General features: G+C 37.7%; 2 protein-coding genes and 1 long non-coding RNA gene across 4 annotated transcripts in view; 1 reads left to right on the top strand and 2 right to left on the bottom strand.

The window, feature by feature from the left end:
- Positions 1–390: 390 nt before the first annotated feature.
- On the bottom strand, positions 391–12,945 carry tmc1 (transmembrane channel-like 1). 2 transcript variants are annotated; one of them, XM_067439023.1, is made up of 20 exons: positions 11,912–12,945; positions 11,145–11,165; positions 10,579–11,062; positions 9,962–10,153; positions 9,798–9,888; positions 9,615–9,696; positions 9,387–9,493; positions 9,204–9,302; positions 8,624–8,766; positions 8,359–8,503; positions 6,711–6,905; positions 6,448–6,627; positions 6,151–6,303; positions 5,289–5,417; positions 4,186–4,253; positions 3,854–4,093; positions 2,781–2,906; positions 2,604–2,682; positions 1,091–1,202; positions 391–875 (listed from the first exon to the last, which is right to left on the bottom strand). In XM_067439023.1, exons 1-20 carry the CDS (start codon positions 11,946–11,948, stop codon positions 640–642), a joined length of 2,919 nt encoding a protein of 972 aa, XP_067295124.1. In that variant the 5' UTR covers positions 11,949–12,945; the 3' UTR covers positions 391–639. The 2 variants fall into 2 exon arrangements, with proteins under 2 accessions (XP_067295124.1, XP_067295125.1); XM_067439024.1 differs by lacking the exon at positions 9,204–9,302.
- Positions 12,946–14,167: 1,222 nt separating this feature from the next.
- Positions 14,168–25,583, bottom strand: part of LOC137071219 (uncharacterized) — a 28,296-nt gene continuing 16,880 nt past the window's right edge. The window contains exons 2-3 of the long non-coding RNA XR_010904397.1: positions 18,028–18,226; positions 14,168–14,718 (exon numbers count right to left, since the gene is read on the bottom strand). This is a non-coding gene — a long non-coding RNA (uncharacterized lncRNA). The remainder of the gene's footprint in view (positions 14,719–18,027; positions 18,227–25,583) is intronic.
- zfand5a (zinc finger, AN1-type domain 5a) lies at positions 18,239–25,527 on the top strand. Its single transcript, XM_067439022.1, has 6 exons — positions 18,239–18,405; positions 20,463–20,621; positions 21,029–21,128; positions 21,260–21,363; positions 23,002–23,133; positions 24,132–25,527. The coding sequence occupies exons 2-6, from the start codon at positions 20,465–20,467 to the stop codon at positions 24,278–24,280; spliced, it is 642 nt and encodes a 213-aa protein (XP_067295123.1). The 5' UTR covers positions 18,239–18,405; positions 20,463–20,464; the 3' UTR covers positions 24,281–25,527.

Below are 25,583 nucleotides of genomic sequence, written 5' to 3'. Positions count from 1 at the left end.
AGTGTCTTTTGTCTTGATTTAAAAAATCTGTTGTTTTATGTGATTATGTAATTCTGTGAACCTAAAATTCACATACAATTTGTTGTGAATTTGAATTTGTCATGTCATTTGTTTTTGACAAGTGCGTTCTTGCCATCTTAAACGCCATTTGGTTTCAAATGTTGTCATATAATGCAATGACACTCATGCATTTTTAAGTGTGACGTAGATGTCCAATCACTTTCCACTGTAAATAAGTTGCATGTGTTTCACCTCTTTGTAACTCTCAGAAGAACACAGTCAAACAAATGCTCACTTTAGCTGCTGCAGTTTAATAACTAGCTGGCATGTAAACCAACAATCAAGCATTTTTTTCTAAAACTAAAAATATATATAAAACATGAGTCAAAATATATAAGTCGAGATAGTTTGACCCCCGTTTGGCCTGTGTGTAACAAGAGCAGTCATTTCTCTTTCACAGAGACAAGACTTATCAATCTAGAGTTACATAGTCAACTTGAGCTTCAAGGAGACATTCATGACATGTGCTGCAGGCCTAGACACAGGATTATACTGTATTACAATATCAGCAAGAAATAAAATAAGTGCCATAAGTGCCAAATGTTGTGTGTGCAATATAGAGATTCACATCTGTGATGTTTATCTTTTGTTTGAGTGAGAGTTTTTCTGTGGCTGATGTGGGTGACCTGGAAGATGTCCAGATGATGTGTGGCCCCGGGATGCAGGGGTTCTGGTAGTTGTGTGGGTCGAGGTGACAGGAGGTCCAGAGTTTTGAGTATGCCGACTCTGTGATGGGTGAATAAAGCGACCGTTCTGCCCAGCTTGTCTGTGATGCCCTGCTTCATCTATCAGGCTACTGCTTTCTTCATTCACTCCTGAGAAAGAGGAGGCAGAGAGACCTTTCAACTGCTGTCTCAGAACAACATTGTTATACAGAAACAAGGGCATGTTAGTTTTAAAACTGTGGCCACCTGTTGTCCAAACACAGCACATTAACTCTTCAACATTAATGGAAAGTTCAGCACCGGTTCCAAGATGCTGTCTAGTGCACTGACTGATGGGAGCTGTGACCCGTTCTATGTGCTCTCACCCAAATCGGAGGCGCTGTTGCTGTGCTGTTCTCCTGCTTTCTTTGCCTGCTCCAGTTCATTGGCTGCCTTTAAGGCTGCAAGTTTGTTCTTTTTCTTGTTTTCCTCATTTTGCTGTAAATACAAAATTGGAGAATTCAGTGACATGGCACTAAATGACCAACAGATTGTGTAACAGTAGTGAGCAGATCTATGTCCAAAGATACAATTTTATTTAAATAATGTAAAATATATTTTGTCTATGTGTGAAAAAAATTATAATAAATGAATGTTATATATACACCAGTCAGGCATAACATCCTAATATTGTGTTGTTCCCCCTTTTGCTGCCAAAACAGCCCTGAACCGCCGAGGGTATATATGGTCTGCAACAATGCTTATTAACATTCACATGGATAGCAGGACCAAAGGTTTCCCAACCAAAGCATCACACTGTTCCTGCGGGCTTGCCTTCTTCCCATAGTTCATCCTGTTGCCATGGATTCCACAAGTAAGTGATGCACATGTACCCGACCACCCATGTGATATAAAAAAAAGGTGATTAATCAGACTAGGCCATCTTCTTCCATTGCTCCGTGGTCCAGTTCTGATGCTCATGTGCCCACTTGTTGGCGCTTTCGGCAGTGGACAGGGGTCAGCATGAGCACCCTGACTGGTCTGCGGCCATGCAGTCTCATACACAACAAACTGCGATGCACTGTGTAGTCTGACATCTTTCTATCAGAACCTGCCCTTCTTGAGCAATTTGAGCTACAGCAGCTTGTCTGTTTGATTGGGCCACACAGGCCAGCCTTTGCTCCCCACATGCATCAATGAGCCTTGAGCCATGACCCTGTTGCCGGTTGACCATTGTTTCTTCCTTGGACAACTTTTGATAGATACTGACCAATGCAGACCAGAAACATCCCACAAGAGATGTTCTGACACAGTCTTCTAGCCATCACAACTTGGTACTTGTTTAACTATAGGTGGCAGTGGCTCAGTGGTTCATGTAGTTTGTCTAAAAACCAAAAGGTGGTTCAATCCCCGGTTCCACCTGACCCAGTGTTGAAGAATCCATGAGCAAGACACCTAACCTCAGCTGCTCCCGACGAGCTGGATGGTGCCTTACATGGCTGACATCGCCGTCGGTGTATGAATGGGTGAATGTGAGGCAAAATGTAAAGCGCTTTGGATGACCATAGGGTCTGTTAAAAGCGCTATATAAATGCAGTCCATTTAAACTCATTCAAATACTTACACTTGCCCATTTTTCCTGCTTCAAACACATCAACATTGAAAACAAAATGTTCACTTGCTGCCTAATATATCACACTCACTAATAGGTGCCGTGATGAAGAGATAATCAGCGTTATTCACTTCACATAATGTTCATAATGTTATGCCTGATCGGTGTATAAATGATAGCTTAATGTTAGTGCTTCCACCTAGTGGTAAGTTTACATAATTTCATCTGTAAAACTAACATTTAGTAACAGTAATTTGGGGTTCCCAAATTTGAGAATCCATACTTACTGTTTGAAGTTTCTTTTTCAGCTCCATGTTTACCCTTTTGTATGTTTTAGAAGTGGACTGCAGATAATATATTGCAAGACTAAAACGACAGGGGGAAACGTGACATTAGCTACACATCTGTATGAGTGCATTGGAAAAAAACTCTGCAAAAAAATATACATGGACATTCCCACTTACACCAAGAGTAGAAGAAAGGGCAACACCAGTCCGGGGTTCGAGGCATAGCTGAACACTTTACTGAACCAGGCAGGGAAGTCTGTCTCCAGGGTTTCCTGAATCACGTCAAACATGCGGTTTTTCCCACTGCAGAAAAAAAAAAGTTCTAGTTAAATCTCTAGTTTGTTACAATAAGTAACAAACAAATAAGTAGCTGGATTCAATCTCGTCAACGTAACTATGATTTGAAAATATTTAATGCTTTTATTTATTTTTATATTTGATCTTTGGATTTTATTTATCTTTATTTATTTAATTCCGACCTTTAAATTTTGTGCGGAGGAGAAAAGGGATATTAGAAAATTGTAGATTTGCACTCTGCTGCGCTCTAGCGTTAAAGATCCGCCATTGCAGGACTTGACTTTTCGGCAAACCTTCGCTCAAAAATTGTAATACCCAGAAATGAAAACTACCGCATGTTATACTCACCCTCAAGCCATCCTATGTGTATATAATTTTATTCTTTCAGATGAATACAATCGTTATATATATAGTTATAGTATATTTAAAACTAGCCTAGCTCTTCCAAGCTTTATAATGGCGGTAAATGGCAGCCCAAAATGTGGATCCATCCATTATAAAAGTAATCCACACGGCCACGCGCCAGGGGGGTGGGGATTAATTAAGGTCTTCTGAAGTAAATCAATGGGTTTGTGTAAGAAAAATATCCATATTTAAAACTTTATGAAGTAAAATATCTAGCGTTCGTCGTGCAGACCACGTTCAGTATTTAACTTACGGAAAAATATTTATGACGCCGGACATAGCATAAGCGTTTTGAACTGCGGTACACTTTCTTCATAAGTCGAATCACCCTAGGATGGCTTGAAGGTGAGTAATTTTCATTTTTGGTGAAACTATCACTTTAAATAAATATATTTACTAAATAAAATAAATATACTTCGGTTAATTTAAGAGATTAAAATCTTTAACTACACTGACCAATTTATTAAACACTATTACTTAGGTCTCATGCTAAACCATATCCATAATTCCCACCATTCCTGATACAAAAAAAAAAAAGAGAAAGAAACCTGAAGGGTCCGCAGTCAAAGGAGGGGGGAATGGTGACAATGGTGTATATAGCAGGCAATGTAGAAAGGAAGAGAATGACCAGCAGCATGGCCATGTAGAAGTTATTGGAGCCTGAAGCTTTGAAGACCCGTTCCTGAGGCACATTACAGCACATCACCGCCCAACACTGCAGGTACATCGAGACGTGAAGCCGTAGAAGATTTAATGCTGGAAGACATGGAGCATAGAATGCTCCCATCCTAAAACACACATACAAAGATTTTTGGAGATTTAGAGGTATATTGGTTTAATTAGGAAAGAAAGCATGCTACATAATGGTGATATTGCTCACCAGATCATTCCCTGGTTGAAGATCAGCCCCAGAACATTCCCACTGACATCAAACTCTGAATAGGATGGCTAATAAAGAAAGCACACTTCAGTTATAAATAATAATAATAATAATAATAATAAATTTTATTTATAATGCACTTTATATTAAACAAAATCTCAAAGTGCTACAGAATTTAAAAACAAAAACAAAACAATCAACAACAATAAATAAATAAAACCGAAAAATAAAATAAAATAAATTAAACAAGTAGCAAGTCAATTAAAAGTCAATTAAAAGCTCTGCTAAAAAGGTGGGTTTTAAGACCACGCTTAAAAGTATAGTCTGTGGAGTCCGCAGGTGGTCAGGGAGAGCATTCCACAGACTGGGGGCTGAAGAGCAGAAGGCCCGATCCCCCATAGTACGGAGATTGGCTGTGGGAGTTTTGAGGCGATACAGCGAAACAGAGCGGAGGTTACGAGTGGCTGTTTGTGTGGTGAGGAGTTCCTTGAGATAGGAGGGAGCATCACCATGGATGCACTGGTGGGTAAGGAGAGAGATCTTGTACTCGATCCTGAACGACACAGGAAGCCAGTGGAGTGATTTTAGAATGGGGGTGATATGGTCGTATTTGCGCACCCTCATGAGGATCCTAGCAGCGCTGTTCTGAATACACTGCAGCCTCTGGAGATTTTTGCTAGGGATGCCAATAAGGAGCGCATTGCAGTAGTCCAGCCTGGAGGAGATAAAGGCATGGACAAGCTTCTCCGCATCAGCCAGCGATAGAATGGGACGAAGTTTGGCAATGTTTCTGAGGTGGAAGAAGGAGGTCTTACACAGGTGTTTGATGTGCGCTTCAAAAGTAAGCTGTGATTCCATTCTGACCCCCAGATTCGTGACTGAAGTGGAAAGAGGAATGACCTGATCAGAGAAAGCAATGCTGGTGATAACGGACTTCTGGACCTGAAGTGGAGTGCCGACTAGGATAGCTTCAGTTTTGGAGCTGTTTAGCTGCAGAAAGTTTTGCTTCATCCACGCCTTTATCTCATCCAGGCAAGTGATCAAAGTGAGAGGGAATCCCTGACAGTGATTTCTGTATGTGACTATGTGTTGTGGATACTCACAAAGCCATACTCCAAATCCCAGCACCAGCAGTTGTTTAGGAATCGCACCAGTACGGCACGGATGAAATCTCCAATAAGCAGAGTGATGTAAGTCGTCATTGTGTCAGAAATGATGAGACGAACAAACTCCTGTAGACGCAGAGAATGCTGATGATCTCTAACCGTTTGATGTTAAGCAAATTAACCTCAACCTTCTATTATTTGTCATACAGTCAATATTTGTCCAACATATAAAAGCAGTATATCTTATGTAAAGCATAACTTTATGCTGAGTAGAAAATCAAATGAATGCCAAAGCATTTATACTTGCTTTTCCGTTAACTATTTCCATTAATTATTTTTCAATAATTTTAATAAAATATATAGGCCTACAGTGTATTTACAAATATTATACTTACAATACTGGTCAAAGTTTGGGGTGGGTAAGATTTTTGTTATGTTTTTTGTTTAAGAAAAAGTTACTTTTGCTCACTAAGACTGCATTCATTTGATCAAACAAAATGTATATTGTGAAATGTTTTTCATATATATATATATATATATATATATATATATATATATATATATATATATATATATATATATATATATATATATATATATATAAAGATTTGGTGCTGAAGAAACACGCTGATAATAATTAGAAATGTTGAAAACATTTTTCCTGCTTGAAAACAAAAATAGAAAGTAGAAGGTTCTAAGAACAGCATTTATTTGAAATAGAAATAATGTATCAATGCAAAAGTCTTTACTGTCAACGTTTGATCAATTTAATGCGCAATTTTATTTATTTTTTAACTTACCTCAAATTTTTGAACTGTAGTTTAACCTAAAAGAATTGAATTGAAGCACTATTCCCTACCTGTCCCACCATTGTCTCCCAGCAAGGCCCTCTGGGAACATCAGCAGGGTGCGCTGTGATCGGAGGAGCAGTCGAATTGTCTGGCATAGTCCCGTTGTACAGGTTAGCCTGCCAGATTGTCATATTTGTCTTCACAATCTCCTCTTCTGCCCTCTTGAAAATATGAGACAGTTAGGAGAATAAATGACCTTCATAAGAAGATGATTTAGCACAGAATCTGTAGCCCAAGGGGAACTGGAATGATGGAAATCTGAAGATGGGACTGAGGGCTTTAGTCTTTGTTAAATGAAGCTGTACCTTTAGTTGGATGGCATCCATGAGAGCGATAATGAATGTGTAGAGGTTCCCCAGGAAAAGGGCAAATATGCGTCCCAGCTGCCACTGGAGGGCGATGCGTGGATGATAGTTCTCTAAAGTGCTGATTACATCAAACAGCATTGGACAGAACATTCCCAACAGAGACATCACCATGTTCACCTGAAGGTATGTAAAACCATGCAAAAGTCATTTTTATTGATTAACAAAAAGATTACCACTGTGCATTGTTATACTAGCCTGACCTCATTCCTCTCCCACCAGCCGTAGTTCTCCAGTCCCTCCAGAGCGAACTTCTGAGACCTGCGTACTACAAAGTAGATCAAGTACCCACTCCCTGCCAGACAGCAGAGCACCAGGAAGTTGGCCAGCACTCTAAGGAATCTTGTCAGGTGGATGTTGTCATCTTTTCTGCTCTCTTGCTCCTCAACAATGGTCTCCTATTAAAGCGCTGAATTTATTATGAAGCTAAGATAGGCCATATTAAAGGGGTCATATCATTCTTTTTATTATAGTTTATTTTTTCCTCCTTGAAGAATAAGGAGAATATTTTTTCCCATGTTATATTTTACTTGAGGTTTTATGGTGGCAAAAACAGTTAATCTATTTTCCCATTAACATTTGCACCCTCTTTTTGACTCAGAAGTTATTTTGATGCTATGCCTTTAAAGGGTTAGTTCACCCCAAAATGAAAACTCTCTCATTAATTACTTACCCTAAAGTTGTTGAACACCCAAGACCTCCGTTCATTTTCAGAACACAAATTAAGATATTTTTGTTAAAAATCCGATGGCTCAGACAGGCCTTAATTGACACCAATGTCATTTCCTCTCTCAAGACCCTGGTTCTACAATAATTTTACGAAGCGACGAGAATAGTTTTTTTGCGCAAAAAGCAAAGTTTAGAACGGTTATGAATCAGCGTATCAATTCATGATTCAGATCGCGTATCAATCAAAACTGCTGAAATCACGTGACATTGGCGATCCGAATCATGAATCGATACGCTGATTGATAACCGTTCAAAACTTTGTTTTAATTTCGGCCCATAAGTTTAGTTTTTTTGTGCACAAAAACTATTCTCATCGCTTCATAAAATTATTGCAGAATCACTGTAGTGAGATGGGCTTTGTAACAACGTCTTTAGTTCCTTTAATGGGTCTTGAGACATGAAATGACATTGGTGGAGCCATCGGATTTCAATAAAAATATCTTTATTTGTGTTCCGAAAATGAACGGAGGTCTTACGGGTGTCGAACGACATTAGGGTAAGTAATTCATATGAGAATTTTCATTTTGGATTGAACTAACTCCTAGCCTGACAAGCCAGACCCACATCAAGATGTTTGGTCTGGAAACTCACCATAGATGGGGCTCAATCCGAGGGGCGGGATAAACGGTTGTCTTTCAAACTCCCTCTGCACGCGATAGGAGAGCGCTACACCAACCAGAGCAACGAAGGTGAAACAGAGCTTGTTGATAGATTAAACATTCGCCGTATCTGGTCAGCAAAACTCCGAACACATCTTCCCTTTTTAAGAATGAATTCAGTGCCGTTCTTTGTTCTTTTCTCAGAGAAAAGCTTAACTCCAAGTCTTCCAGAATCGCGGTCAAAGCTGATTCGAAAGACCGCCGCCGTTCGCCAGTTTCTGTGTTTACTAGAAGCACGGCCGTCGTCATTATGGCCCTGCCCACCGACTCTATACACGATGTGATTGGCCCGTCCAGATTGTGAGGAATACAGCTCAGAAGGGTATTGAGAGTTCCTAGACGACACTTGCGGGCAGATTAAATTTGCTGCCGCTAGGGTGCGTCTAGATTGCTAGGCTAACTAACTCCTCTATTGTGGACAAAATTGATTTGGGGCCAGCAGCACAAATAAAAAGAAACACACCTTAAAGCTAGTGGTGATGGAGGCAAACTTGTTGTCTGCTGTCTCAGGATTCCCAATGAGGTAATCCCAGCTAGTAAACGTCTTCCAACTGAAATTAAAGCTTGTGTCATCTCCGCCACCTTCTTCATTTGCATTGCGGGCCATACTGTTCGGTAAAAAAAGGTTAAATGGCAGAAAAGTGCTTACACACTCAACATATAGCCTATAAACATTTTTGATATAGACATCAAGACTAATGGATAAACAATAGGCTGTCAGCACTCACGTCCTGATTACCACCATGTAGCTATACGCCACTGTGCCTACTCCTACCAGGAAGTAGGAGAGGGGCATGCGGAACTTGAGCCACCCAATGGCCCGCTGGCTGTTGTAGTAGCCATAGAAGAGGACAGAGTACTTGGCATAGCCCTGAAAAAAAAGTGTTGGACTAAGATGCAAGATCAATGACATACTCGGACTGTGAGGTATATATACTGTTCAAAGGTTTGAGTCTGTAAGAGTAAAACAGTAAATATAAATAACATTTAAAAATAAGTGATTTCTATTTTAATCTATATTTAAATAGTAATTTATTCCTTTGTTGGCAAAGCTGAATTTTTCAGCATCATTAGTCCAGTCTTCAGTGTCACATGGTGATGTCAGAAATAAAACATTTCTTATTATTAATCTAGAAAAATGTTGTCAGGATTTTTTGATGAATAGAAAGTACAAAGTATAAAGTCTTTAATCTCACTTTTAATCAATTTAACATGTCCTTGCTGACTAAAAGTATAATGCATTTTTTTTTTAAATCTTACTGACCACAAACTTTTGAATGGCAGTGTATAATCATATAGACTATTTACCCCAAAATCCCATAACACTGCAAAATTCATGGCACTGGCCTCTTCTCCTCTGGGCACTGTCTTTCTGGGTAAACTACCATACGGTTTTCCCATAAGAGCCTGGAAAGAGCTAGTTACATTGAAGGAAACAATGTGGTGTTCATTACTAAATAATATCTTATGTTATTTTAATATATTTCTCACCTCTGGAACCATCACTAGCCCAAACGTCAGTCCAAATAAAATCATATTGATGCCATACATCCACCTTAGAAATATGAAGTAAGAAGCAACCGATGAGCCAAAATGGCCTGTAAGGAGATAAAAATAAGTTTGTATATGAAAAAAGATGAGGGGGAAAAAAACAACAACAAAAAAATATGAAGAAACACAGAAGGGGGTAGACAAAGGCCAAACTAAGATTCATCACACTTTCTATTTCCTTTATCTTCATCTCCCATGGGATGCATGCAGTCTTAAAGTTCTCAAAGTCACGTTGAAACTTCATCCATTTCTGCAATTAATGTACAAAAGACAAATGATGATCACTCTGAAGCTGTAGAAGATTTTCAGCTCCATTAGTTTCACAGTCACACACAGCGTTCATCTCCTTACCTTCATCATCATGACCTTGTAGGCATAGAGCTTCCTGCCTTTGCCCTTTCCCAGAGCCCCTTCATATTTCTCCACAAACTCCTGTGACTCCCTGAGACAGAACACAAACTGCTGGCATTTTGAAGGCTGGTGTACATACACATAAAATAACAGCAGTGACATACCTAAGGACAACTAGTTTTTTCCTCATGGGCCATGGCTTTCCTTTCAGTGTGGCAATAAGCTTTTTCCTTTCATCCACGGCTTCTTTTAACTTTTCCAGCTCCTCTGGGGTCAGAGACCCCAAAACTCCCACTGCCTCATTGTCATTTGACTCGGAGTTAGATTCGGATTGAGATTCTGACTCAGACTCGGAGCTGGGAGGGAGAAATTGATGCAGGCGCTGAGCGAAACGTCTGAGATGGGAATGTTTGCTATTTTGTTTTATGTTTTCTAATTTAATACAACATTTCCAATATAAATTATGTTAATAGTAAAACAATTTTTAAAAAAGATTTTTTGATTTTATTTTTGATTTTTGATTTTTTTTAAACAAATTTTCTGAATGTCCTAAATTTTCAATAAATATATTTTTTAAATATTTAATCATATTTCCATAACATCATTTAAAAAAAGAAAAAAATATTAAGCTAAAACTTTTTTTTAACTATAAACTTTTACATTTTTTTGTTACTGACGGAAGTTTGTGGTTATACATTTATTACTAAATGATAGTTTATTAATAATAGATTATTACAAAACTAAATTTACTAAAATGATTCTGAAAGTAATACAAACTTACGTTGTTTCTGGTTTCTTTTTTTTCTTTTTCTTTTGCTTCAAGGGCGTGTCATGACATTCTTTCTGTTTTGTCTTTCCATGCTTTTCATCCTCCTCCTCATTTTTATCATGGTTCTTTCTCTTTTTCTTCTTCTCATCTTTTTCCTTCTCATCCTCTAGCTTTAAAGTCTTAGTTCTTTCATTTTTAATGTTCTTTTTCTCCTTGCTGGATTCCTCCTCAGCCTCCTCTGCAACGGCATCCTTTCTTCTTTGCCTTTTCCCATGTTTTTCACCCTCTTTCCTTGCTGTTTTGTGCCGTTTATCGTGCTTCTTCTCTCCTCTTTTATTACCCACCTCAGTTGCTCTCTTCTCTGAAGCTCTTCTCCTGCTAGCTTCACCATTTCTCTCTCTCCTCCGTTTGTCATCTCGTGTCAACTGCTTCTCTTTACCTCCCTCAAGATTTTCCTCCACTTCTACATAGTAAATGCTAAAATTGTTGTCCTTCCCTACAAAAAAAATGTTGCACACAGATTAACATATAATAAAAACAAACCAAACATGCATACCGAAAGCAGTCAACCTCCCTACCTTCATCCACCTCAATGCTCACTGTAAAGGCAAACGAAACAAAAAATAAGCAAAAAGAGCAAGACACAAGTGTAGACATTGTTTAGAAGACATTGTTAAGTCCTAAAAGGTCAGACATGGGTTCCCAGCAGCTGTTTAGCGTTTGCTGTATTGTTTGTGACCACAGTGTAACCAGACCGGTAAGTGCTGACCGGGGTCATTACATGCTTAGTTGTGTCGGACAATAGGCACAATGGTGCTTTTCATCTTCAGTGTCGATGCAAACTGTCCTCTTACAGGGGTCAAAGGGCAAAAGGATGAAAGTAATGTTTGCAAGTTTACATACACACATTTAAAGTTCATATTTTCTGCATGAACAACTTGGTATTTAGCACAGTTGAAATATATGATTAAGTCAATAGGTTTGCATAAAAAAATTAAATAAGTACAATATATATATTGCCCTTTTAACTTAATCTTTCAAATAATTTTATCACAATTTGTTCAGATCTATTTTTAAATACTGAGGCAGACAAAAAGGAAAAGACAGTATGTCTTTGCTAAGCTGCTAATCGTTGCAAACAACATTACATTATTTTTTATTAATAACAAAAAAAAACAATTAATAAGTTGAAATGATCAGTTGTTAGTTGTGAATTACGCTGAATAAAATATGATAACTGCAAAATAATTTAAAATGGTATTAAAGATATAGTATAATATGATAAAAAATATAGCATTTTTAAAATTAGTATAAAATACACATAGAAAGAAATAGCCATCTTTACCGTCACTTTCAGATGCGATGAGTTTGTGCCGTGGCATCCTCCTCCTAGGTGGCCTTCACTCTGTGGCCTCGAGCATGAGTGTCCATGCATACAGGAGAGAGAGTGAGAGTGTGAGTGTGAGTGTGAGTGTGTGTGTGTGTGTGTGTGTGTGTGTGTGTGTGTGTGTGTGTGTGTGTGTGTGTGTGTGTGTGTGTGTGTGTGTGTGTGTGTGTGTGTGTGTGTGTGTGTGTGATGATGATGATGTTGTAGCAGTGGACCATGGCCTGAATGAACAGAACTTGGCAGGTGATGAGTACTCTGCATGAAGAGTTCACTTTTTACCAGCATTCAGCGACCTCTCCCAGGAACAATAACCAGTCGAAACTCTAGAGCCGCTCAATTCACCCCTTTGAATTATTCAACAGAATTATGACTCTTTTTTTTTCAAAAAGAAAGGGGGTCACAGTACCAAGCCAAAATAGACGGTGATAGTCTATGACTGACTATAGAAAGATAAAAGAGGGAGATAACAGAAGATTAGTGCCACAGCGTCAGTGTGAGCTGTATACTTGCACTTTTAGTGCAAAACTAAATCCTAAATACTGCTTCAGTTTGCAAGATATAGTACAATCATTTTACCAAAGATGTTAAGGAATGACTTTAATAAGATTTTAGAAATTTAGATTGTAAAATACTTTTTTCAATACATAGGCCTACATATGGACAACTGACATTGTGTTCAATGAAAATGTTTTCAATATATCTCAATTTCATTATGGAAGAAATACAGTCATATTTCACACACACAGTATATTCCCACATTCATTTTTGTTGTTAAAAATCATTAAAATGCATCTGCCATGAAGTCACAGAGGACTTAAGTCATGTTGCCTTTATTTTTACCATACATATTGTATTAAAGCATTTTTATAGTGATAAAATAATGCAAACAAGTTAGTTTTAGCTGTACATCAGATCTAGAAGAAAACAGTGATCAACCAGCTCAGTTCAATTCTCGTGCAATGGTGTCAAAGCAGGCAGATCAGTATTGTAATATATTTAGTCTAAATGTGATTCAAAAAAATATGGTATATATAAAATAAAATAAATAAATAATAAATATAAATAAATAAATATAATATTATGTATATATATATATATATATATATATATATATATATATATATATATATATATATATAAATTAATAATTAAAAAATTATAGTAACACTTTTTACAATAAGGTTTAATTTGTTAATATTAGCTAACTGTATTAGTTAACATTAACTTACAATAGAAAATACTTAAGCACATTAATCTTAGTTGATTTTAATTTCAATATTTACTAACAAACACACACACACACACACACACACACACACACACACACACACACACACACACACACACACATTAGCAAATGTTGAAATTAATGTTAACTAAGATTAATAAGTGCTAAGTATTTTCATTGTATATATTAGTTAGTTATTGGTTAATGCAATAACTAACATTAACTAATGGGGCCTTTTATTAGGCAAATGCTTATTTGCGCAAATAAAATAGCCCCTCAGTTTAACCTGTCCTGGAGTGCAACACACTTAACTACTGCAGAGAGCGATGCAGTGCCAGTGTGCCACAACTGTATATCCAACAGCGTACAGTATTTGACACAATTGAGCCAAAGCTGCCATACAATAAAGACTAAAAACAGGAAGACTGGAAGTGTCTCCGGAGAAATTAGGAAGATCGATTTTACTCATATATGCCTGAGGTGTCCTGTGGGATTGTGCTCCACAGAACAGAAGCATGGAAATATTAGAGGTATGGAAAAGGAGGAAAAAGAGCTCTATAAATAAATCTTGATATGGTGCCATATTTAACTGAATCTTATTAAGGTTATCTATATTTATCTTTCTTATATTGTGCCTAAACTGTCATCCCAAAAATATTTAATAATGGGAATGAGACATATATAACAGAAGATTAATATATAACTGAAGATATTTATTTTAATTAATATTAAATTAAATAATAATAGCTAACAAAGAAGTGAGGTTAAAGTGACAGTTCACCCAAAAATGAAAATGTTGTCATCATTTACTCACCCTTAAGTTGTTCCAAACCTGTATGAGTTTCCTTTTTTTTCTGAACAGATATTTAAAAGAATGCTGGTAACCACCAGACAGCACCCACTGACTTCCATAGTAAGGGGGAAATACTATGGAAACTCAATGGTTGCTGTCAACTATCCGGTTAGTTACCAACATTTTTTTAAATATCTTCTTATATGTAGAAACCCATATGGGTTTGGAACAAGATGATGGTAAGTAAATGACAATACTTTAACTTTTGGGTGATCTCCAATGGAGATGCATATCTCCAATGCATCATCAAACACAACCAAAAGTGTTTGTGGATTCCTTCATTACACAGCCTGACCACCTGAGGTCACTAAAGATAAACGTTTTGGTTGAAATTAATTAGCAGCAGTCTGGGGGAATTTAGATTATGTCAGGCTACAAAGAAAGAATGTTCGATGTATGACCTATTTCTTGTGCACATTATCCACCTAGTCAGCAGGTATTTGTGCTCGTCTATTGTGTCAATGTCTGTGCGTGTAATGGCCTGTGGTTTGCTCGACTGTCTAAGCTGTCACTGTAACATTATTTGTCTGTGCTCGCCTTGCAGAGCGCTAGACTTACTGTTTTCCTCGGCTAAGTTTAGCAGCACCGTTTGGGGAATCCATCTTCGGAGGATTGACACGGGCTGTAACTGTATTCTGAGCATGCCTGTTTCTCTCCCTCTCGTTCCCTCAGCCACTGGCACACCTTTGATAAGAGAAACACAAAAACGTTCCTATTTTACAAGTCTTAAAGAAAAGGGGCTTTCATATACGTTAACAGTAGGCTATGATCTGTAGAATCAAATATTTTGGACCATTATGATAAAATACAGTGCATGCACAGTAGGCTACAAATAGCTAAATAATGCTAACAAGAAGCTATAATTAAAGAGCTATGATGTGACTAAAACTATGAGCTGGCAGCTTTCATTTTTTGAAGCGTCTCTCCCAATATGTGACTGTTGTTGAGTCACGAACATTGTCTCATTTTTATTGTTGTCATCAGAACCGCCCTCAGTTAGTCGACGATGAGATTCATTCCATTACTCTGAAGAATCCTATAGTCAGGATATTTAATAGGCTACACTCTGACTCTGGGTGGATGAAGGTATATTTATAGAAGAGCCGGTGCCCTGTTACTCTCACGTTTTCATTCAGGTCGCATTCTCGGTAGCCTACTGCATTTGTAGGAAAAGAAAAGACTGGTTTTACTGGAAAGATGATTCATTTCTATTTTGCACTTTTTTGTGTCCAATTGCTCACGTAGGACGAAACTTGTGATAGGGGAAACGGTAGTACCGATCCCGTGAGTAAATCTGGATGTGTTTACGTAGAACATGAAGAAAACGTTCTAGCATTATTTACATCACATGTGATAGAGACTCGTCTGCTGACTTTATTTGTAGGCTACTGCACTCAGACTTCTGTCTGACTGTATGTTAATTTAACAATTGAACTTGGTTATAGCCTATATATATATATATATATATATATATATATATATATATATATATATATATATATATATATATATATATATATATATATATATGTATGTATGGCTATATTTGCTGTAACAGAAAAACAATATGTATAACAGGATTTCAGTAGCCTTTGACTGATTATATTATGAGGATCAATAAAAACAATTTTTTAAGATGTCAAATTATAGATGTGATTGCAGAAGCCATATTTAGAAATGTTGACAGCTAGTATAGGGTCACTTATGTAAAAGCAAAATGAAAACACTTCTACTGTGAAAGACTACTGGGTACTGGGTACTTTTGAGCAACTGATCAAAATCTCCCTTGAAGAAGAAGACCATTAAGTGGAAGCATAGGCTACTTGAAACAACTACAAGGGAAAGAAGGTGTCAAAATAAAGTGGAGCGACTGACGGGTAAATCAAGGCTGGTTTGAACAACTCCACGTATGGATTTAAATATCTAGAATACAGGTAAATGTGGTTTTCCCTCAATTCTGTGTTATTTTACTCTTACTGAAACGTATAGTTTTTGATTAACATTGATATTAATATCAATAATAATAATTGTCATTGTTTTTATATTCGCAATTTTCATTCAATTTTTTGTAAATTTGTTTTAGTTGTTTTATAAATAATCCACATGTCTAATATCTAGTTTTTATTCATTTTTATTTAAATTTTAGTAATTAGAATATCAAGTATCAAGAAATTGTGCTGTGGCAACTATAGCTGAAATACAATTAAAATAAATAAAATGTGAAATATACATTTTATATTTATTTTATTTAAAATAACGAAGATGTTTATGGTTTTAGTTAACCATCAATGCCTCACTGATACCTATCATTCCATAGTAAAGTATTTTGTTTACAAAATTGTCTAGTCTAACAGGTTTCATTCATGACACCATGAACAATCAGCAGTGTTTGTGTATAATTGTTTTGTGTGGAGATAATGCAATATTACGCTCATTAGATCGTCATTGCCTTACGAAACAGAGTGTCTGAGGATGTTCAGAGTGTTTATCTGATCCTGATACTGTTATGGGCCAACACAAGTAAACCAGCAGCTGTTACAGCTCAACTTTATGACACGGCTGGCAACTTAACAAACACTTTATGGCACAAGAGGATACTAAATCGCTGTACACTATAAAAAGAAATCCATATGAGTGTTATTTTTGTGTTTCAACTCTGTATTCAGTAATTTTGGAGCTTATCACTTGTAACAAAATAAAAAGAAGGAAGGAAGAAAATGTACCTTACTTTATGCCACAGTGGTCAAAATACACATTATCTTTTTGTCCACCATGTTCCACAAATGATGAAAAAAAAGCATATCTAATCTATTTCCCGCAGCTAATAAGAATCTAAATGCAAAACTCTTCACCTTAACTGATCCATAAATAGCAGTTATAAACATTATATAGACAAGATGGACATCTTGAAAGCTTCTGCAAAATATAAATGCTGCAAGGTTCTGTGTGCTCAAGGATGCATGCAGATAAGGCAACATTTATTGTGCACATTTACTTTGGAATGAAGAGCGTGACCTACTGTCCTACTGTTATCTATGCATTGTAATGAAAATGCAAAAAAAGCACATGGTGTTTATTCGCCTTGTTCTCACGTCTGACATGGGCTGGGATCTAAGCACTGACACACCAAAAATATCAGTTTAAAGTTAAAACATGCCATAGATTAAGCCCTTGTAAAGCATATTTGCACACACAACAAATACATGCAAACTACAGTGTGACAAACCAAACTTAAACTAGTTCAGGCAGCTTTATTTCCCCTATATTTGCTGTTTTTAAACTCGTCCCCCTCCTCCACCTCAAACTGTTCTTTTCAAAAACAACCAGGCGGCCTCTGCCTTTGCTTATTTGCAAAGCCACCCTCAGGACACACTGAGTTGGGTTACACCACCGAAAGGAATCTCCCTTACCAACTCGAATGCTCATGGGATTGTACAGTTCACGTGAGTGCTTGCTGACTGATACTATAAGGTATGCGTAATGAAAAACACGAGAGCTCTCGGCATCTCCAGGCACAGAGGTAAAAACCTCTTCTTGACCTTCTTGGAAATATTATATCAAGATTTCAGAACATCTTTTTTTTTACACAGGCCTTAAACTGTGTAATATATATATATATATATATATATATATATATATATATATATATATATATATATATATATCCATTCATCATTTGATTTACCAGTTGTATTTTTTCTATTTACAAACTAATTTACATAACATGTTTCTACAACTGTAATTCCTATGCGAATGTGTTTCTGACACATCTGTGCAACATTAAACTGTGTAAATGCACCACTTCAGATGCAGTTCCTGTGCCTTTGCAGTGTAAAGGTGGCATCAAAGTGTCAATCCATGCCAAATGTTGTAGTGCCAACAACAAAAAGAGCTGTGATACAACAACGTGTGACAGATAACACAAGTTGGTGTCTGGTAAACATCGAAAAGTACCTAATAAATATGTGAATTTAGGTATAACACAACAAATACCTATTAAATCCATGTCATGACTCATGAGCCTGTTGACTTCCTAGTTGTCTTCGGGCTTGGGAGACTTTCATCGGGAAGGTTTGATGTCGTCATCAGTGTAGGTGGCAACCTCGTTCCCCTCTTCGACTTCCACGCCCCGCCCCCAAACGTCGAGTGACCAATGTCTCTCTGCGATGACGCTATTAGCCACCCCCCTTTACTAAAGAAGGAAACAAACAGAGTGAAAGAAGAGAGAGCTCGGGGAGAGGAGGACAGGAGAGGAATTGACTTATTTACATCACCGACACAAAGCCTCGGGAGGAAGACAAACTCGTTTTCGAAGAGTCCCTGTTTTTTAACCGAGGTTCATCGATCGATTAGATTTAAAACCCCAACAAGGTAAGCACTGAAACGTTTGTTTGGATTTTATTAAGGTGATAATCGAGAGAGGTTTGTCGCTGTGATCACGGAAAGACTGGCTAACCCCGAAAAAGGGAGCTATTACCGATTCAGAACGTGTAACGTTAGCACATCGAGCTGAACCGCTCGCTCGGATCTATAAACGCGACGGTTGTTCGAGGTATCGAGCTTTTTTTGTTCTTAAGGGTGGATCCCTAAAATAACAAAGTGTCCCAAGTTGTCAGCAGCCACCTTCATGAACACCACAAGCCCCAGAACGTGACTCGCCTGTACATAAAACACAGACACGAACAATCGCCAACTTTGTTTTACCTTCTTCATCGATGTAGAAGTCAAATTGCAAATGTCTATTCTTAATTATTTTATAAAATTCAGAATACCAGCAGTTGTTTTTGAAACAGACGCACACTCCAAAGGGATTATCTTCATTGTGCTGTGGGTAACGTTAATTGTTTATTGTTCGACCGTGCCCTTATAAATTCAAGGAAATCTCGTCTGGTTTTTCGCGTTCTCGTGCTCTATGATACTAGTAACTCGGACAGCTGGCTAAGCCAGTTAGCTTTTTGTTTCGGGCTTGTTCAAAGAGAAGATTGTCTGTCTGGGGAGGAAATCCTGGAGCAAAAGGACAAAGACGATTAAACAAAGCCAGTGCTGTTCCATAGTCGTGGTGTTTGCGTTTTATTGGGTCATGATATTTGATGTCTTGCTATTTTGGGCTTTTACCCGCTTTTCGGGTCCACCAGTCCTCTTCAATTCACCTAGTTTAGTTTGTCTGTGAAATTCAACAGAAGTGTGTTGCCTAGATAGCCACGCGCTTATGATGGCCAAACATGTTGTTTAGATAGTCAGCTCGGCAGGTTTTGACACACTCTTTTACATCACAGACCAGGCTGTCCCGTCATATAGACGGTCAAATGACCTGTATTTCTCGGTTGAGTGAAGGTTTAAAGTTATTAACTCGCCAGCATTGAGTGACCATGCAGCACGACTGTAAGAGTGTCCGTGAGCGGTTATTGATCAGTGGTGTCTGTCAGCTGGTGTCGGTGTCCCATGGTTGAACACGTGAACACTGTTCTAACATCTTTTTGTGTTTATGCTTATTTTGTTTATTAATTAGAGATGTAGGCATAATGTATTCCCGCTATTGCCTCCTGAAATTTCATATAACACTAAACACCCACTCATTTGTTTAGTCATGGTTAGGTGGGAGAGCTTGTGTCGTGCTGTTTTGTGCAAGACTTTATTTAGGGATAACGTTAGGAGCGAGTTCAGTTCAGTTTGGATGTGGTTAGGAATAGATGCAGAAGAACTCTATTAGTCTGGTCAGTCGGTTGACTTCACTGTAATTACTCTGTCCTGATGAGGGTGGCTGAGGAGCTTGTGACTTTATTTTTGGCTGAGATATAAAAGGGCCTTTTAATTATAGCTGCAGTGTTCACGCTATAGAAACTCTAGAGAAGTTAAACCCTTCAGCTTTAAAGGTGCACAGGGTGATTTTTGTGCTAATTAATACTTTTATACATTAAGAAATGAGGCATACTTTAGTAAAAATGCAATTAAAATGGCATGCTTGTACACGTGGTGAGGGGTTTTCTTGAAAAAGCTCATGGAGTGGGTCCCCCTCATGGGTGTTGCCATGTTGAGGTCACATGACCAGTCAAAGTTGTTATTACTAATAACAGTATGTAATTTTCTATTGGGAATACGAAGATATCTTTCTTTCTTTACAGCATATTTTATTTAGTATGTGAATATTGTTTTGGAAGTAATCTTAACTTTTATTTGTAATTAACTGTATTATACGCACACATAGACTCACTGATATGTAACTCTGACTGGTCATTTGACCTCGACATGGCAATACCTGATGGGGACCGGTCCATGAAGAATAAAACAGTTAGTCATAAAACAAACTTGCTGATTGCACCTTGAAAACAATCATCTCATCTACTTACTGCATGTAAGCCAAATACAATGCATTCATTTTTAACAAGACAACTATTGTTCTGTCTCCATTTTCTTCTGTGATATATTAGCAATGGCCCAAGAGACAAACCAGAGTCCTGTCCCTATACTGTGTACCACAGGCTGTGGTTTCTACGGCAACCCCAGGACCAATGGCATGTGCTCGGTGTGCTATAAGGAGCACCTGAACAGACAGCAAAACAGTGATCGTAGTCCCATGAGCCCCCTGGGTAAGTCACACTGAAACATTAACCTGTTTGTCTAACCTCCTGGAAAGTGCTCTCTATGGTTACTGGCCACACAAACAAAATGGTTCTACTATGGTATAAGGGCTCTCATTCATTGCACCTCTTGGAGACGATGACATTGAAGTTGTTACAGTAATAACAGACCACCATAGTTACTGCTTGTAAGATGTTTTAGACCCACCTGCACCCAATGATAGCTGAGTTGTTTTAGAGTTTAATATTTTTCTTGAGGTCTCTAGCTCAACTTTGGGACTTCCCTGGGAAACTGTAATGATAAACTGCACTTGTTTAGTTGGCAGTTCTGCTTTGTGTCGCAGGCCTTTTGTATACTAGCACAGCTGCACCTGTGCGCTGTTTGTGATTTGTGTCTTTGTGTTCTGTTGGACCAGCTGGCAGCCCCTCAGCAGAGGTCTCCGCAATACAGAGACTAGAAGCCAGCATAAACAAAGCAGAGGCCTCACCTGCACCCAGCACAGATACCATGAGAGAGTGAGTACTTTGTGTGTTTGTTGAAAATGTCAGAATGAGAGGATGCATTTTATGTTCAGCTGCTTGACATTTCAATGATCTCCTGTGTGAGGAAAGCCAGGTGCTGAAACTCCACCTGTTTTTTTTTGCAGAAGTATACCTTCAATCTCCTTACCGGTGACACAGCAGATGACAGAAATGAGCATTTCTAGAGAGGAAAAGGCCCTGTCTCCTAAACCTGAGGCTGTTGAACCAGGTAATTGAAATTAAATGATCAAATGTATTTTAAAGTAGTCATACAAAGCTCCTTGTTTAGTCTTAAACGGGGTGTTTCAAACTTTGTCAGTGAACATCAAACATGACGATTCCCCTGTGACGGACTCACTTTCTGAAATATAAAGTATACTTAACATAAAAAATAATAAGTGTGTTTTCTTGCAAAGTCAACTGAGTTAAATAATTGTTCCAAAAAATAATGAGAAAATAATAAATATAACTGTCTTTTTTTAACACTGTCATTGTTGCAAGTTGCAAACTATAAAAATATTTTCTGCAAATTTACTTTTTATAAAGTATAATCTGGTATTTAAAAAAAAAAACTCTTTACAAAAATATATGTAAACTCTGTTAATGTGTGCTGTCATTAGAACAAGATTATTGTTTTTAATCTCATGACTTCTCACCAGTTTTTAGGAAGCAGAATGAAATTGTAAACTTTGTTTTTAAATAAATCTTGATAAATGATAATTATGTTCAACATTTATTTTATATCACAACCAAGTCTTGACATTAACACACGGCGAATGCGGATGGATTGCACATTTGTGCTCCTACGCAAAGTGCGCACAGATAAAGCCGCCTCTCTGTAGCCTACTTAATTTAGTTATTTTTCGCTGCTTATTGTGCTTAAACAGCAAAATACACACGTCAAAATGTAAACGCAGTGATATGTTTTAAGTGAATGTAAAACAATTGAAAAAGAACCCATTTAACACTATATGTATAATCGGTGCATCAGATCTTAGTGACAGCAGGAGAATATACCTGAAGCCAAATTACGAGAGCGATAATATTAAAAACATCTATATGGCAGTTTGTCCCCATGGTATCGATTGTCAAAATTGTGGCCAGTGAAAATGCTGAGTTGTTAGCAACTTAGAAAACCACTAGCCACAGTGGCACGTGAGCAAAAAAAGTTATTGTCAAGCCCTGACCACAACACCTTAAAATAATCTGGAAACAAATTGTGCACTGTGGGGAATTTATTATGTCTGTAATGGGATTTAAAAAAAATGTCTGACAGATGTTGGTAGACCAAAACAATGCTGTCAAAATATATAGCTAATGCACATTTTTGCACTACAGCAGTGAGTATAATATAATGACTTCTCCTATTGGTTTTTAGTTCTCACCATTCCTGCAACCATTCAAGTGTGCAAGGCGTGTTTATTTATAAGACTGTTTACAATGTCAAAGGAAATACTGTGAAGTTTGTGGTAGTTGGGCCTTCAGACAATAAGCTCTATTTTGTCAGTTCCACTTTTTACTAAAATTGATTCCCAAAATGTCTACAGAAGTATTTTGGCATTGTACATACCAATTCTTTAGATACTCTTGTTGTCATCCCAGTCCCAAGAACCTATAGAGCCACCTTTGCTCTAGTTTTAATGTGAGTTGCTTACTGATGATAGTTTTAAGTTCATGCAGTGTTAATAACTTAATTCTGAGAGAAATTGGGACTTTGGGGTTTGTGGCAGAGCTTATTTTAGGGAAGAGCCCTATAAAATTGCGACCATACTCATTTTCCTTTAAACCCCACAAACTGCTTCCAGAATCCACCCATGCCACATTGCAACTGTTATTTAAATCATTCTTGTCTCTATTCTTCCCACAGTTATAACACAGCCTACCTCTTCCTACTCGCCAATCGCTGCAGCTCAGGGCAGCGACGACGGCAAGAGCCCAGACTCCATCAAACCTAAGAAAAATAGATGCTTTACCTGCCGTAAGAGAGTCGGCCTAACAGGTGAGGCTCGTGGATTGGTCATTCTGTTATTACTTTGACATGCATGTGCTGGGCGGTATACCGTTTTTTGTTATGATATGAATTTTTATTATACCGCAATACTGGTGTATGTCGCTTAAACAACGTTCTGAACGCGGCGCAGCGTGACACTTTTTGAGAGGGGTCCCGTTTCGCTGTTGCACTAACCAGGCACAGCTGAGATCACATTATAGCGGAGAATTCAAAAAACAGGCGCCGCAATGAGTTTGACAATGCTCACCATGTAGATCATAGATTAGATACAGACCATAGTGAGTGTTTTTTAATTTATTACTATTTTTATTTTAAGTACACATTTAAACATGACGTCTTCAAATAAAATATGTGCAATTACGGACAATGATACAGTCGCATGTCTGATCATGAATGTGATGACAAGTGATTATTCTGATACACAGAAAACAATGATGTAGACCAAAAATTCAAAGAAGAATGGACAAAAAAGTAACTCTTTATTCTTTCTGTGTTAAAATGACACGTGTCGTTTGTTCAGAGACTAGTGCTATTATTGGTTGCTGTCTCCCTACAGCATCATTTTGTTGGGCCTGGCAAACCTTTATTAATTCTAGTGTGGAATTTTTCTACACTATTCGCTCATCATGATGACAGTAAAATAGGGCATTCTAAGTCAATCTAATGCAGTATTTCCTCTCTCAATTAGTAGAAAATGCGGTCATTATTATGCGGATATAGCACCCAGTCATGCATGGGCCCCCCCATGCATGGGGGGGGGGGGGAATACTGTCATATATTTGTCAAAAATATTCCGCAACTATGGCGCTCAGTCACATTTTAAAAATTTCAGTACTGATTTGGTATCGCGGTCAGTACAACACTATCATATACTGCAAAACCGGTATCATTTTGAAAAATACCATTGTATCATTTTTTGGTCATACTGCCCAGCACTAACGTGCGTGTCTATGAACAGAGGTCTTATGTTTTCTCTTGTTTTACAGGTTTTGACTGTCGATGTGGTAATTTGTTCTGTGGAATTCACCGGTACTCAGACAAGCACAACTGCACGTACGATTACAAGGCGGAAGCAGCTGCTAAGATCCGAAAGGAGAATCCAGTAGTAGTGGCTGATAAGATCCAGAGAATATAAGCTTTTTCCTCTTTCTTCAAGAACACTGGTGGATAAAATGGACGACTTGAAAAACGGACACGTGTTTTTCGATCACCTCAAAAGGAAAACGAGAGAACTGTACCTTCTGAGGCTCATGCATGAACGATCTGACAGATTTTGCTTTTCTAATAGGTATTAATTTCTTTCCGTTTTTTTTTCTCTCTGTGGTGTTGTATGCTAGTTATTCTTGCATATTCTTTTTTTCCTAAAGCATAGGACACCTTTCAGGAAATTTTAGCTGTTATTTTATTTTTGCTTGTTCCCACCCTCACGCAGTGGGAGTGGCAGATACTCTGTGCCAAAACGTGGCTGTGTAGTTTCTGAGTATGTAGTGTTTAGCCTTTGTTTTATCATGAAAGACGCCAGATTTTCAAGAGATGTGTCAAAGCTCTACCTGATGGTGTGTGCTGCATGTGTTGGTCTGTTAAACTGCAGTTTGTCATGACATTCTGTTCTAACAAAATCAATTGGAATGTGGGGCCGTGCAGTCGTCAAGGCCATTACTTTAGCATTAATTTAGAATGTGAACTTGCTACTGTGACATCATACCTTTTCTTTGTTTTAGAATGAAAGATTGCGATGCATCAGAAGTCACTTTTCCTTCATCTGTTGTAGGCAACTCTGTTCCCACATTCTTGAACCAATAACCTCTGTCACAACAGCGCTTTAGAGTTTCAGTGGTCTGGGAGTTTATATGAGTTTTATTTGTATTAATTTTGTGTGAACATTATGTAGACTTTTTAATCAGACTGTGAGGTGGTGCAGTCGGTTTCCGTGTAAGCGTATTTGTGCGCAAGGGGGAAATTTGCGCACAAGCCCTTCTTCCTGTTGTCAAAGCGAGATGAACTAACCCTCCTTAGACAGTGCATTTGCAACACCGCATAGTATATGCATTAAGTCAGACCTGAGTCTGTGAAACATTGTTCTTTGGTTGTTTTTTTTAAATGCACCCACAATGCACCTGTCATTTTTGTGTGTCTGCATATCCTAATGTAAACGAGTCAGAGTGCGCGCGCGTGTGTGTATATAAACGTCTTTTCTTCTGTAGGGAGTGAGGTTTCCTTAAAAAAAAGATGTATCTGTTGAGAGTATGTTGAATTTCAGCCTTTAGTTATATGCAAATTTGTATGAGAAAAAAACATTACTATGTTCATATTTATGTATTGCATTTAATCCTTTTACCTGGCATTAAAAAGTATTGTAAATAAATATACAGAGAAAATTTACAGTCATGCAGTTTTGTTCATTTCTTGCGTTTTGGGGGAAATTCCTCAACACCATG

Source organism: Pseudorasbora parva, chromosome 3 (genome assembly GCF_024679245.1).
Source record: "Pseudorasbora parva isolate DD20220531a chromosome 3, ASM2467924v1, whole genome shotgun sequence".
In the NCBI taxonomy this organism is placed as follows: Eukaryota; Metazoa; Chordata; class Actinopteri; order Cypriniformes; family Gobionidae; genus Pseudorasbora; species Pseudorasbora parva.
Note: the sequence above shows the minus strand (reverse complement) of the source record. Positions and strands in the feature narration are given on the sequence as shown.